Source organism: Chenopodium quinoa, unplaced genomic scaffold (assembly GCF_001683475.1).
Source record: "Chenopodium quinoa cultivar QQ74 unplaced genomic scaffold, ASM168347v1, whole genome shotgun sequence".
In the NCBI taxonomy this organism is placed as follows: Eukaryota; Viridiplantae; Streptophyta; class Magnoliopsida; order Caryophyllales; family Amaranthaceae; genus Chenopodium; species Chenopodium quinoa.
Window position 1 is genome coordinate 788121 of NW_018743977.1, and position 13976 is coordinate 802096.

Here is a 13976-nt window from a genome sequence, read left to right on the forward strand (position 1 = left end):
ACATTAGCCTAAATAGCAAAACCATATTTAGACATAATTGAAGCTTTGTTGCTTGTTTTCCTTAGTTGCTTCTTAATGGGTTTTGTCCTCTTGATCTTTGTTGTTGTTGCTGACTTCTTGACCAATGATGACTCTTGGCTTGCTACCTTTGGACCTCCGGGTATACACTTGTATGGGTCGGGTCATAAGGTGATCCATCACAGTGTTGCCTTTTTGGGAAGTATCAGCATTCTTCTTGAAACCTTGTAATTCGTCTGATTCTGTATCACTAGCAGATAATACTTGCCCTGCTGTACTGACGACTGGTCTGTTGGACTCATCATCGGCAGTGATATTTCCTGAGGTCGAACCAGGACCACTCCCAGTTCTTTTACCAAAATCACCTTTGTTTTCACCATCTTTAAAATCTCTCGCGAGCAAAGCAAAAGCATTACTTGAAGTACTTCTGCCTCCCTGAAGAAAACCTACTACACCAGTAGAAGGCAATATATCAACTGAAGCAATAGATTTTTCTGATTTTCTCTTTCGTGTTTCCTGCATTGGAAAACTTGGATTTGGTCTCGGTTCTGATTGCATCACATTAGGTAACTCGACGTTTATCCACTGAACTTGACTTCTTTTTTCACCACCTTGATCAGCCGCCGTAAGCAGAACATTAGTTGAAGTACTTTTTGTTGCTTGCACTGTTAAATTTGGGCGCAGTGATAACCTTGACAGCTTCAAACCACGTAACTCAGCTTCCAGACTATGACATCGAGCTATGAGACCATCCACTACAGATAGAAAAATCCTATCCCTTTCCCTATTCTCCAGAAGAACCTTTAGCTTAGAATTCCGAAACTGCCATGCAAAACACAAGAAAGTAACAGAATAGATTATTCTCGGCTAACCTTTCTATATTAGTGCATTGCATATACAAAGAAGCATAGGATCAAATATAATTCAAAGAAAAGACTTTTAACAACTTTCATGAGTGACAGGATAGTGCATTGCATATACAATGTAGCACAGGATTCGAATACAAATTTCATGAGTGACGTGGTTTCATAATGGTGCATTGCATAGAAAAATACTACATAAGTTCACAAGGAAATGCATCTCTACTAGAAGTCTAGCATACATCTGCTGTTCTTCATTCATGTTCGCCTTTTCAACATTATTAAAACAATATGATACATGTTTTTTTACTCTTAATATACTTGTGTCAATAATAAAAAAACAGACCGGCGTTTTCATCAACTGAGTGTGAGGCCCTTGAGTACTACATGGTGGAAGGGGATTTTGCTGCACTTCATCACTCCGAGAAAAAATAATCCATTGTCGACCTGTACATTTACCCGATAACATAAGATTCATAACTTATTCATAAGCAGAAAAACAAGTATTAGTCGCTTAAAAGCGAAAATATGAATTTCTTGCTACCACCATATGCTGTTAGCCTAATCCTGTCAAGTGTATGCCTAGCAGCTTCCTGTTGAAAATTAAGTCGAATTTTAAATTATTAAAGTGCATAAGGCTCTCAAGCATACCTGAATCAGGAAATACAGATCCCAACTGATTAACATTAGGACTAAATGGGTAATGTTGTTGCAACTGATATGCTGCATCTCGATTGAAAGCAGGATTTGAAATTGATCCTGGTTGATACAGAGAACCAAAACACGGTAGCAACTGATATGATGTGGCTTGTTCAAAAGCAGGAATTGAACTCGATCCTGGTTGAAGCAGAGAACCTATACGAGGCCTGCCACGCCGCGACTGACGCAATGGGGCTCGATTGAAACCAGAATTTGAACTTGATCCTTGTTGAGTCAGAGAACCACTACAGAATTGATTACTCGTAGTAGCTGCCATTGCCGCGCTAAGACCTTCAGTCGAAGAGGATTGCTTATCAGGAGGATGGTAAATTACTCCCCTCAGCAGTTGCTGTCCTACTTTGAAAGAGACTGCATATCCGCAGTCAAATTTCTGATGAATTGCTCCTACTACTGAAGTACCCAAGGGAATAGAATCTGCATATCCGCAGTCAAATTTATTGACGTCATTTATCTGTACTTATTAGGCCTTATCCGAGCTTATTGACCCTTACCTAAACTTAGTTTAGTTTTATAAAGCTATATTCATAACATATACTTGTTACTAAGAAAGAGTGACAAATTATTAAGAATTTGACATGATATCATTGATTACTTATAGTAGCTACCTCTACCTTCAGGTTGAACTTGAGCTTCTCTGTGTTCCTCCATCCTAGCTTCGAATCGGCTGCTTGATTCAATAACACCCATTGAATTCGACTGAAATACCCAGAAATCAATCAACCCTCAAAAAAATCAGTAGCTAAAAAACCCACCAAGAAATAGACAGAATGTATGTCTCATTAAATGATCCAACAAATCAAACCCCATTTACTTTTTCCTTTTAATCCGCGATTGTTCACTAGTTCAGAAGGTATAAGTAACCCATTAAATTGGAATACATTCATAATTTGTAACAAGATTTATACCAAGAAATTGTTCTACAGTATGACAAAGTTAAATGAACCAATAATTTAAAACCCTCTTAATTAATGTACTCTCATAATCCACCATTAATAAGCAATACAGAATATCTAATCAACCCAGAAAATCGAAAATGCAGAAAATAATTGAAGAAAAACAGCAAGATTCTAAGAATATGAGTAGAAAATCTTACAGCAGAGGTGATGGGTTCAGATACTTGATCAGTCTTGTGGTCATCTTCTTCCAACTTTCTCTTCTTGCTTGCCATAAAATTTACGATCTTCAAAGATGAAAATGAATGGGTTCAATTCGTTTTATCAGTGGAAAGAGTGAATTTTTTTTTTTTTTTTGGCAAAACAGAGGTTTCAATGTTTTTTCAGAGCAAGAGAATTGAATGTCTGTTTTTGAGCGGCAAAATGTATGTACGGAGTTCATTATACTCTGTTTTTTTTTTTTTTTTTTTTTTATTGGGAAATTTTCAATAGTTACCCTCTATTTTCTTACTACACTGAAAGTCTGAAATGGTGTTATGTGGTCCAATGCAATACAATATCTTCAACAAAATGTCCTTAACTATTTAAATGACAGCAAAAAATGAACATATTCCATCTTCTAGCATTTCAATCTTCCTTAAAGAGTAAAAACTCAATTTTCGAGTTGCAATTTCTATCATACAAGAATCACAATCATTAGCTATACTATTATAACTTATACAATAAGACTGCATAAATTGGGAAACTTTACAGTTTACATCAATGAAAGGCTATTATCACCACCACCAATAAACCACGCGGATTGAACACTAGTTATAGACTCATAGCCCTCATATAACCAATTGGAACCACAGGCATTATACTAGTTCAAGAAAAAAACGGTCACACTAAAATGATAACAATAACATAGGTTTTGTTTGGATATAAATTTCAATTAACGGAGGAGTTATGTTTTGAGACAGACAAAAAATGCATCAATGCATAGATTACTTTCACTGATTTATAACATAAGGAAATTAAAGCAGAAATTATGCAAAGGCATACAAATGTAATGTTAAACAAAGGCAGGAGCTCAGTTTTTTTACCATATATACATGCTAATTGAGAATTATCTACATCTTTGTTTTCTTTTCTATGTATTACATTCTAAAAGACTCATTATTCCTTGACAAACAACAGTACTAATAATACCTGCTTAATTGCAGTAAAAAATCATGTAAATGCTAGAATGATCCTATTTTACTTGCTTTTTATACTGTACTCTCCTATATCTCTTATGACTTCCTGTAAAAAACTTCAGCCAATTCCATCTGGTAGCATCAGTGAAATATCTTCGCCGACTGGACCTTTTCTTTCGTCGAGTGTTGCCTTTTTGGGAAGTATCAGCATTCTTCTTGTAACCTCGTATTTTGTCTGATTCTGTAGAAGAACTAGATCCGTCTATATTAGTTGCAGATAACACTTGCCCTGCTGTACTGACTACCGGTCTGTTGGACTTATCATTGGCAGCGATATTTCCTGAGGTCGAAACTGTAACACTCCCAGTTGTTTTACCAAAATCACCTTTGTTTTCAGCATCTTTAGAATCTCTCGCGAGCAAAGCAAAAGCATTACTGCCTCCCTGAAGAAAACCTACTGCACCAGCAGAAGGCAATGTATTAACATTAGGATTAAATGGCTGATGTTGCTGCAAGGCCTGCAACTGATATGCTGCATCGCGACTAAAAGCAGGATTTAAACTTGATCCTGGTTGATATGGAGATCCAAAACGCGGTGGCAACTGACATGATGAGGCTTGATTAGAACCAGATTTTGAACTTAATCCTGGTTGATTCAGGGAATCATAACAAGGCAGAAACTGATATGATGGGGGAACTGATGCTGGTTGATTTAGATCAAAATGTTGCTGATAAAATGGAGAAACTGATGCTGGTTGATTTAGATCAAAACGTTCCTGATATAATGGAGCAACTGATGGTAGTTGATTTAGATCAAAACGTTCCTGATACAATGGGGCAACTGATGCTGGTTGATTTAGATCAAAATATTGCTGAAATGATGGGGCAACTGATGCAGGATTTGAACTTAATCCTGGTTGATTCAGAGAACCTTTACAAGACCTGCCACGCCGCGACTGACGCAATGGGGCTTGATTAAAACCAGAATTTGAACTTGATCCTTGTTGATTCAGAGAACCTTTACGAGGCCTGCCACGCCGCGACTGATGCAATGGGGCTTGATTATAACCAGAATTTGAACTTGATCCTTGTTGATTCAGAGAACCTTTACGAGGCCTGCCACGCCGCGACTGATGCAATGGGGCTTGATCATAACCAGAATTTGAACTTGATCCTTGTTGATTCAGAGAACCACTACAGGATTGATTACTTGTAGAAGCTGCCATTGGCACGCTAAGACCTTCAGCCGGAGAGGATTGCTTAGCTGCAGGATAATAAATTACTCCAGTCAGAAGTTGCTGTCCTACTTTGAAAGAGACTACATATCCACAGTCAAATTTCTCATGAATTGCTCTTACTACTGAAGTGCCTAAGGGAATAGAATCTAAGCAACAGGAGTCAGGAGTAGTTAAATTTATTTAGTAAATTTAGACGTGGTCACTTATCTGTACTTATTAGACCTTATCTGAGCTTATTGACCCTTACCTAAGCTTGATTTAGTTTTTATAAAGCTATATTCACAACATATATTACGTACTAAGAAAGAGTGACAAATTATTTAGAATTTGACATGATATCATTCATTACTTACAGTAGCTACCACTACCTTCAGGTTGAACTTCAGCTGTAGGAGGATGGTTGTCTTTCAGAGTGTTAGCTTCTCTGCCTTCCTTCTTCTTGGATTCGTTTCGGCTGCTAAATTCATTAACACCCTTTGGAAATACAATTTTCTTCTTCTTAGCTCTTAATCGGCTGCTAAATTCATCATCACCCATTGTATTTAACTGAAATACCCAGAAATTATAACACCCTTTAAATTGATTTCAAGAAAATCAGTAGTTACAAATACAACCAAGAAAAAGACAGAATGTAACTTTCTTTTATGCTACCCACAAATCAAACACACATTTACTCTTAATCCGCCATTATTTAGTAATTTGGAAGGTACAATTAACCCATCAAACCAAAATACAGTAATCAATTTCATAAAATATAACCAAGATTCATATATTAAGCAGTAAACTTAATACAGTTCTACAATATGACAAGTTAAACGAACCAATAAGTTCAACACCCATTTAATTCTCTCTCACTATACGCCATTAAAAAGCAATACAGAATGTATAATCAACCCAGAAAATCGAAATTGCAGAATATAATAGAGAGATAATCGAATAATATGAGTAGAAAATCATACTTGATCATTGTTGTCGTCGTCTTCTTTCAACTGTCTCTTCTCGCTTGCCATGGCATTTACAATCTTCGAAGACGAAAAATGAATGGGTTCAATTCGTTTGATCAGTAGAAAAAGTGAAGTTTTTTTTTTCTTTTTTTGTAATTATTTCTTGGGAAAACAGAGGTTTCAATGTTTTTTGACAGCAAGATTTTTTTTATTTTTTTTGGAGCAAGAATTTGAAAATCTGTTTTTGAGCGGTAAATCAAATGTACGGATTTCATTATTATACGACAATGGTTCGGTTTTCTTTTAAATAGTCTCATACTCTCATAAGAAGGTTGCCAATCATCTTCCTGCTAAAAAGTTACAATCTAGTATTCTATACTCGATTGTGTTGGGTCCGGGTCATTCACTTCTCCTTTATAACGAAGTCGTTTCTTCCTTATTTTTTCTATGTGGGACTTGAATTGCATACCCTAACATATTGAGTTACCACTTACCAGTACAACCTTTTTTTATTTTTTGGGATTAAATGCAATTTGAACCCCTCTTTCACAAAACTAACACAATCATCACATACATAGTACACCGTATGAATCTACAAAGTGCATTTGGAGCGTTAATTAATTAGCTGCATGACTAGCATGTAACTAACACACATAGCTCCGTTTCAACCAACCGATCAATGTATCTAGTGATAGAGATACTTGATAATTAACCTTTGATATTATCTCTTCTCCATATTTGTAGGGATATACTATACTTATCATTAGCTCTATGCTTATCTTTTTGTTATGTACACATAGTTTGTTGGCCTTTAATCAAGTAAATACAATTATCTTTCATGGTATCACAGCAGGAAGATCAAACTAACATAGGTTTTTGTTTGGATATAATATAAGGAAATTATAGCCAGATATTATGCAAAGGCGTTACATAATTGATGATTAAACAAAGGCAGGAGCTCAGTGTTTACCATACATTCTAAAAGACTCTTTATTCCTTGACAAATAACACTAATAACACATGTTTATTTGCGATATAAAAAAAATGTAAATGCTAGATAGATCCTATACTAGTTTCTTATACTCTCTTAGACATAAGACTTCTTGTTAAAAATTTCAGCCAAATTCCATCTGGTAGAATTAGAGCAGTATGAATTCTGTTAGAGACATCATGAAATTCAGCTACAAGTTTGAAACATTATCACCCAAGAAAGCCTGAATATCATCATCTTCTGAAACATTATCGCGCACGAGTGTTTCCATCTTGGGAAGTATCAGCATTCTCTTCCTCACCTGTATCAGTTGCAGAAAAGACTTCCCCTGCAGCTATACTGGCCGGTCCCTCGGACTCATCACCAGCAGTAGTATATCCTGAGGTCGAACCAGGACCACTCCTGGTTCCTTGAGCCGGATAAACAAAAGGCAGCTTTGCATTGTCAGAATCACCATCTTGAGCTCTCGAATTAAAATGATCAGCATTTATCCATTGAGGTTGACTTCTGTAGTCACCACCACCTTGAAAAGCACCCGGGGGCAGAACATTGTTTGAATCAATTTCACCAGTAGAAGGCCAAATTTGCTCCACTATTTGCTTCATAGCATATAACTCAGCCTCCATAGTTTCGTAAGTAGCTTTGAGACCATTCATTAGATCTAGCATCATATTAATCCTATCTCCCATATGATTCGAAAACTGGCATTCCAAAAAACATCAAAGTATCAGAATATGATTATCCTCAGCAAAACTTTTATATTAGTGCATTTCATCATATACAAAAGTAGCACAGGATCAAAACGAAAAAACTTCTAACAACTTTTGTGAGTGTCAGGACAGTGCATTGCATATACCAGTATAAATTAGAGTTGCCCGAAATTCATGAGTGATGAGGTTTCATATTGGTGCATTGCATACAAGATACTACACATGTTCATACAGAAATGTATCTCTACTAGAAGTCCAACATTGATCTGCTGCTGTTAAATTTGTTTAATTCCTTAATAAGCTTGTGTCAAGAATCAAAAACAAACCTGCTGCGAAGTCATCAATGTTGACTGAGTGTGAGGCCCTTGAGTACTGCTACATGGTGGAAGGAGATTTTGCTGCGCTTCATTACTCGGAGGAGGCAATGGGGGTCGATTGACAGCAGGCTTTGATCTTGACCTTCGTTGATTCAAGGAACCACGAGGAGGCTGCAACTCATGCAATGGGACTCGATCGAACATAGGCTTTAAACTTGATCTTGGTTGATTCAAGGAACCACGAGGAGGCTGCAACTCATGCAATGAGACCTGATTGAAAGGAGGAGTTGAACTTGACCCTGAACCATGAGGAGGCAGAAACTGAAGCAATTGGGGTCGATTGACAGCAGGCTTTGATCTTGACCTTGGTTGATTCAAGGAACCACGAGGAGGCTGCAACTCATGCAATTGGACTCGTTCGAAAAGAGGCTTTAAACTTGACCTTGGTTGATTCAAGGAACCACGAGGAGGCTGCACCTGATGCAATGGGGCTCGACTGACAGCAGGAATTGAACTTGACCCTGGTTGATTCAAGGAACCACGAGGAGGCTGCACCTGATGCAATGGGGCTCGAGTGACAGCAGGAATTGAACTTGACCCTGGTTGATTCAAGGAACCACAAGGAGGCTGCTGAAGCAATGGGCCTGGATTAAAAGTAGGATTTGAACTTGATGCAGGTTGATTCAGGGAACCAAAATGAGGCTGCCACTGATAAAAGAACGGGTCAAGATTGAAAACAGGATCAAAACGAGGCGCCAACTGATATGATAAGGCCTGATTATCTGTAGAAGCTACACTAACTGCTGTTGTTCTACACTAGTATCTTCATCTTCTCTGCTTCGGCTGCGAACTTCATTACCAGTAATAACCACAGGATTCAACTGAAATACCCAGAAATCAAACAACCACTAAATACTGTTAAATATATGAATTTCAAGAAAATCAATAAACTACAAACCAACCAAGAAGAAAAAGCATGTGTATACGTCTCATTAATTTGTTCTACAATATACTAAGTTGTATGATCCATCAAATCAACACCCATTTACTTTTTTTCGCACTTAATCCTCCATTATTGAGTAATTAAGAAGGTATAATATAAATACCCAGTAAATCGAAATGCAGTAAGCAATCAAACAAAGGAAGAAACAGGAATTTCATAATAAATAACCAAGATTCATATATTAAGCAGTACAAGTTGAATTAACCCATTTAATTTTCTCGCATTATCCTCCATTAATAAGGTGTACAAATTGTATAATCAACCAAGAAAATGGAAAATGCACAAAAGATAATCTAAAAAAAACAGCATGATTTTAATAATAAGAGTGGAAAATATCAAAATCTTACTTGATCATTGTTGTGCTCATCTTCTTGATCATTGTTGTGCTCATCTTCTTCCAACTTTCTCTTCTTGCTTGCCATTGCATTTACAATCTTCCAAGATGAAAATGATTGGGTTTAATCAGTCTTCACTATGCAGAGGAAATAAGAATTTTTCTTTTGTTTTTTTATTTTTGAAAAACAGAGGTTTTAATGTTTTTTGAGTGCAACAAATTTTAAATTGTGTTTTTTTAGCGGTAGAAGTGTTAAGTGATAAGCTTAGCATCAATATTCTGTTATTATTAATTATCCTTGTATTTGTTATTAGTCATTATCTTTGTATTTGTTATTTTCCTCCAGGCTGTATTTTAATAGTCTCCTAGGTTAGTTCCTAGTATCTAGCCTTATTCTTAGGCTTAGTATAAGCTACGGGTTTCATCCTATGTTGCTTGTACTTCTATATATATGGATGCTATTGCCTTCAGTAATCGAATACAAAATGTATTCAAACTCTAATAAGAAGGTCTATATTATATGCAATACAGTATACCATACAATGGCAAATTGGCAATGGACGCCATTTGGGCCTTGCTAATTTTGGGAATAACAAGCCTTGATCGAACGTCGAGCCTTGAGTCAAGCTTGGCTTCAAGCTTAGCCAAGCTTACCTTTAGGAGTTTTGAGCTCGAACTAAGCCTACCTAGGTTGGCTTGTTCACCAACTTAGTAAAATACACTAGCTTGGCAAGAAATGAATTGACTTATTCTAGACTTAATCATGGGCCGGGCTTTAGTGAAATAAGTAGGCTCATTTTGAGCTAAATAATTGGGCCAAGCTGAATCCAACTTTGGCCAAAAAAACTTGTGGTCAAACCCGCTATTTCGGGTTGAGTGGAAAATATGACTATAAACTAATTTTAGGTTTTCCAAAAAAAAATGTAATATAAAAAAAGGGGCCAAGTTGGCCCTAGCCTAGACGATTTTCGAGCCAGGTCAAACATTATCAGCTCTACTTTATTCCCTTCGTTGTTGATTGTTTTACTTATTCTTTTTTAAAAGTATCTACAGAATTTTATTTTTTTTTAATGCAATTTGGTTCAATTCATTCAGTTTCATTCACAACTTGGTTAAAAGGGATAAGCGAGGATAAATAGGGATAAGAGAAAGGGGTCTTGATATTCTTTAGTTTGTTTAAAGGTATGGGGATAATAAGGGAAATGGGAACAAATATTGTAGAGAGGAGAAAAATAAGTCAGCAAAGTTGGTTTTTCTTATTAATCTAATCTAATTTTTAACCCATAAACATTTTTTTTATCCTTTTATCACGCCTATTATTTCTTTATCCTTATCCCACCTTCTTATCTTCCTTGTTCATATCTCTCATATGAAACTTCTTGTCTGTCTAATTCATACTCGTGTAAGTTACAGCTCATTCACCAGAAATAAAGAAAATATTAGAGTATGTAGATATTATGGAAGCTAATATCAATAGTGTCCCTTGAATCATACTGGTTAAATCTGTTATTACATTAAGTTTTATTTTAATTTTCAACTAGTTAAACTGTGCAATGCATGAAGCTATAGAGCCTATATTTGATAGATTCTTGTATTAAAGATTTTATTTTCATTGTGAATCTCTAATTATTTTCAAGTAACAATAAGTACAGAATAAGATAGGTTCGGATTGAATTTTCAAGTAACAAAGGTAGTTGTGTTTTGAGATGGACACCAGCAAAATATGCATCATTTCATAATGCATAAATTGCTTTCACCGATTTATAATATAAGGAAAAATATGGCAGAAATTATGCAAGGGTGTACGTAATTGATGTCGAAACAAAGGAAATAAATGGCAGAAATTATGCAAGGGTGTACACCAGCAAAAGAGGCATCATCTTATTATACTCAGTTTTTACCATACATGCTAATTGAGAGTTATCTACATCCTTGTTTTCTTTTCTATGTATTACATTCTAAAAGACTCATTATTCCTTGACAAACAACAGTGCTAATAACACCTGCTTATTTACAGTAAAAAAAATCATGTAAATGGTTGATAGATCCTGTACTATATACTGTACTACTAGCTACTTGCTTTTGTATACTCTCCTATATATACTTATGACTTCCTGTAAAAAATTTCAGCCAATTCCATCTGGTAGCATTAGAACAGTATGAATTCGGCTAGAGACATCATGAAATACAGCTACAAATTTGAAATATTATCAACCGATTAGGGTTCCAACAAGTGAAAGAGATCACCCAAGAAAGCCTCAAGACCTTCAACTGAAATATTATCGTGCACTAGAATTTCCTGGAGTGTTGCCATCTTGGAATGCATCAGATTTCTCCTTTTCACCTTGTATTTCTTCTGATTCAGTAGTAGACTCTAACATGTCGGTATCAGTTGCAGATAACACTTCCCCTGCAGCTATGCTGACCGGTCTGTTGGACTCATCACCAGCAGTGGTATTTCCTGGGGTCGAACCAGGACCACTCCCAGTTCCTTGAGCCTGAAGAACACAAGGCGGCTTTGCATTATCAGAATCACCTTTGTTTTCACCATCTTGAGCTCCCGAGAGCAAAGCATTACTCGAAGTACTTCCACCTCCCTCATGAATAACTATACCAGTAGAAGGCAATCGATCAACTGAAGTAATCATTTCCTGCATATTTTCTTCTGATACTGTCTGCCTCAAATTTATCTCAGCATTTATATATTGAATTTGACTTCTGTAATCACCAAGACCATGAAAAACATTGGTTGAATCAACTTTACCAGTAGGAGGCAAAAGATCGGAAGGCACCTTTGCATTATCATAATCACCTTTGTTTTCACCATGTTGAGAAGCTCTTGAGTGAAAAACATTAGTTGAAGTACTTCTGCCTCTCTTATGAGTGCCATCGCCTATACCAGTAGAAAGAACTAGGTATGCAGTAATGAAGAAAACATATTCAATAGATTTTCTGAAAATAGAGAACACTAGTACAGATCAACTATCAAACAGATCCCAAGAAGTATAACATATATATGTACATACTTGCTTAAATACAAATATAAATCTCTAGCTACGACCATATCCTGTCAAGCATAAGCTTACATAAAGCCATGACAGCCTCAGATCAGTTGTAAGGCGAATATAAATAATCTACCTGCATCAGGAGATATAGTCACAGATCCCAACTCATTGATTAGTGACCGAAGCTTTAGGCGGCCTAGTGGTGAATTCAATACTCCAGGTAGGTTTAGGGAATCCATATGCAATAGAAACTCATTTGCTGCAGCTGGATCAATAACAGGTTTTGAACTTGACTCTGGTTGATTCAGGGAACCATGATGAGGCTGCAACTGATGCAATGGGTCTGGATTAGAAGCAGAATCTGAACTTGATCCTGGCTGATCTATATCAGAACGAGGCGACAACTGATCTGATGAGGCTTGACTATTTGTTGTAGGCCTTGTAGCTGACACTGGCTGCTGTTGTGCCTGTTGTTTCTCACTACCATCAGGTTCTAAACCAGTACCTTCATCAGTTTGGCTTCGGGTTTTAACTTCATCAACAACTACAGGATTCAACTGAAATACCCAGAAATTAAACAACCTTTAATACTACTATATAAGTATCCCAAGAAAATCAACAATTACAAATCCAACAATGAAAAGACAGCAAGTATGTTCATTAATTTGTTCTACAATATGCCAAGTTGAATGATCCAACAAACTAAACACCCATTTACTTTTTCCTCTTAATTAACCACTATTTAGTACTCCCTTCATTTTTAAATACTTGCTCCACAGCTCCACTTTCCATTTCCGACCGTTTTTAATACTTGCACCATTTCCTTATTTGGAAAACTTTTACAATATTTAATTCATTTCTCTCAACTAGTGGATCCAATATAAATTATATTTTATTAGTTTCATATTCTCTCTACTTCAATTCTCTCAACTACTTTTGCGCTTTACAATTTTTCATTCTTCTACCTACCCACTACCTCCATATTTTATTATTTTACCCAATTTCTACTAAAACTCCGCGTATGGAGCAGAGCAAGTATTTTAAAAATGGAGGGAATAATTCAGAAGGTATAATTAACCCATTAAATCAAAAAACAGTAATCAATTTCTTAATATATATATATATATATATATATATATATATATATATATATATATAACCAAAATTCACATAATAAGCAGTAAAATTAATAACAAGAATTTGTTCTACAATATGACAAAATGAATGAACCAATAAATTAAACACCCACTTGATTTTCTCTCATGATACACCATTAATAAGCAATAAAGAATATTCAATCAACCCAGAAAATCGAAAATGCAGAAAATAATAGAGAGATTATCAAAGGAAAACAGCAAAATTGTAATAATAAGAGTAGAAAATGTCAAAATGAATGAACCAAGAAATTCAACACCCATTTAATTCTCTCTCACAATCCGCCATTAATAAGCAATAAAGAATGTATAATCAACCCAGAAATTCGAAAATGCAGAAAATAATAGAGAGGTTATCAAAGAATTACAGCAAAATTGAAATAATAAGAATAGAAAATGTCAAAATCTTACAGCAGAGTTGGTGGGTTTAGATTCTTGATCATTGTTGTCATCGTCTTTCTCCATCTTTATCTTCTTGCTTGCCATTGAATTTACAATTCTCAGAAAATCTTAGAACAAAGAATTTTTGTATTTCTTTTGTATTTTTTTGAGAGCAATAAAATTGAAGTGGTTTATACTTTATATTACTGGCTCGCGTTCTTTTTTTTTTT

At 35.7% G+C, this 13976-nt stretch overlaps 1 protein-coding gene across 1 annotated transcript; it reads right to left on the reverse strand.

The window, feature by feature from the left end:
• Positions 1 to 11101: 11101 nt before the first annotated feature.
• On the reverse strand, positions 11102 to 13976 carry LOC110689918. The gene is made up of 2 exons (XM_021866744.1): positions 13777 to 13976; positions 11102 to 12768 (listed from the first exon to the last, which is right to left on the reverse strand). The coding sequence occupies exons 1-2, from the start codon at positions 13849 to 13851 to the stop codon at positions 12310 to 12312; spliced, it is 534 nt and encodes a 177-aa protein (XP_021722436.1). The 5' UTR covers positions 13852 to 13976; the 3' UTR covers positions 11102 to 12309.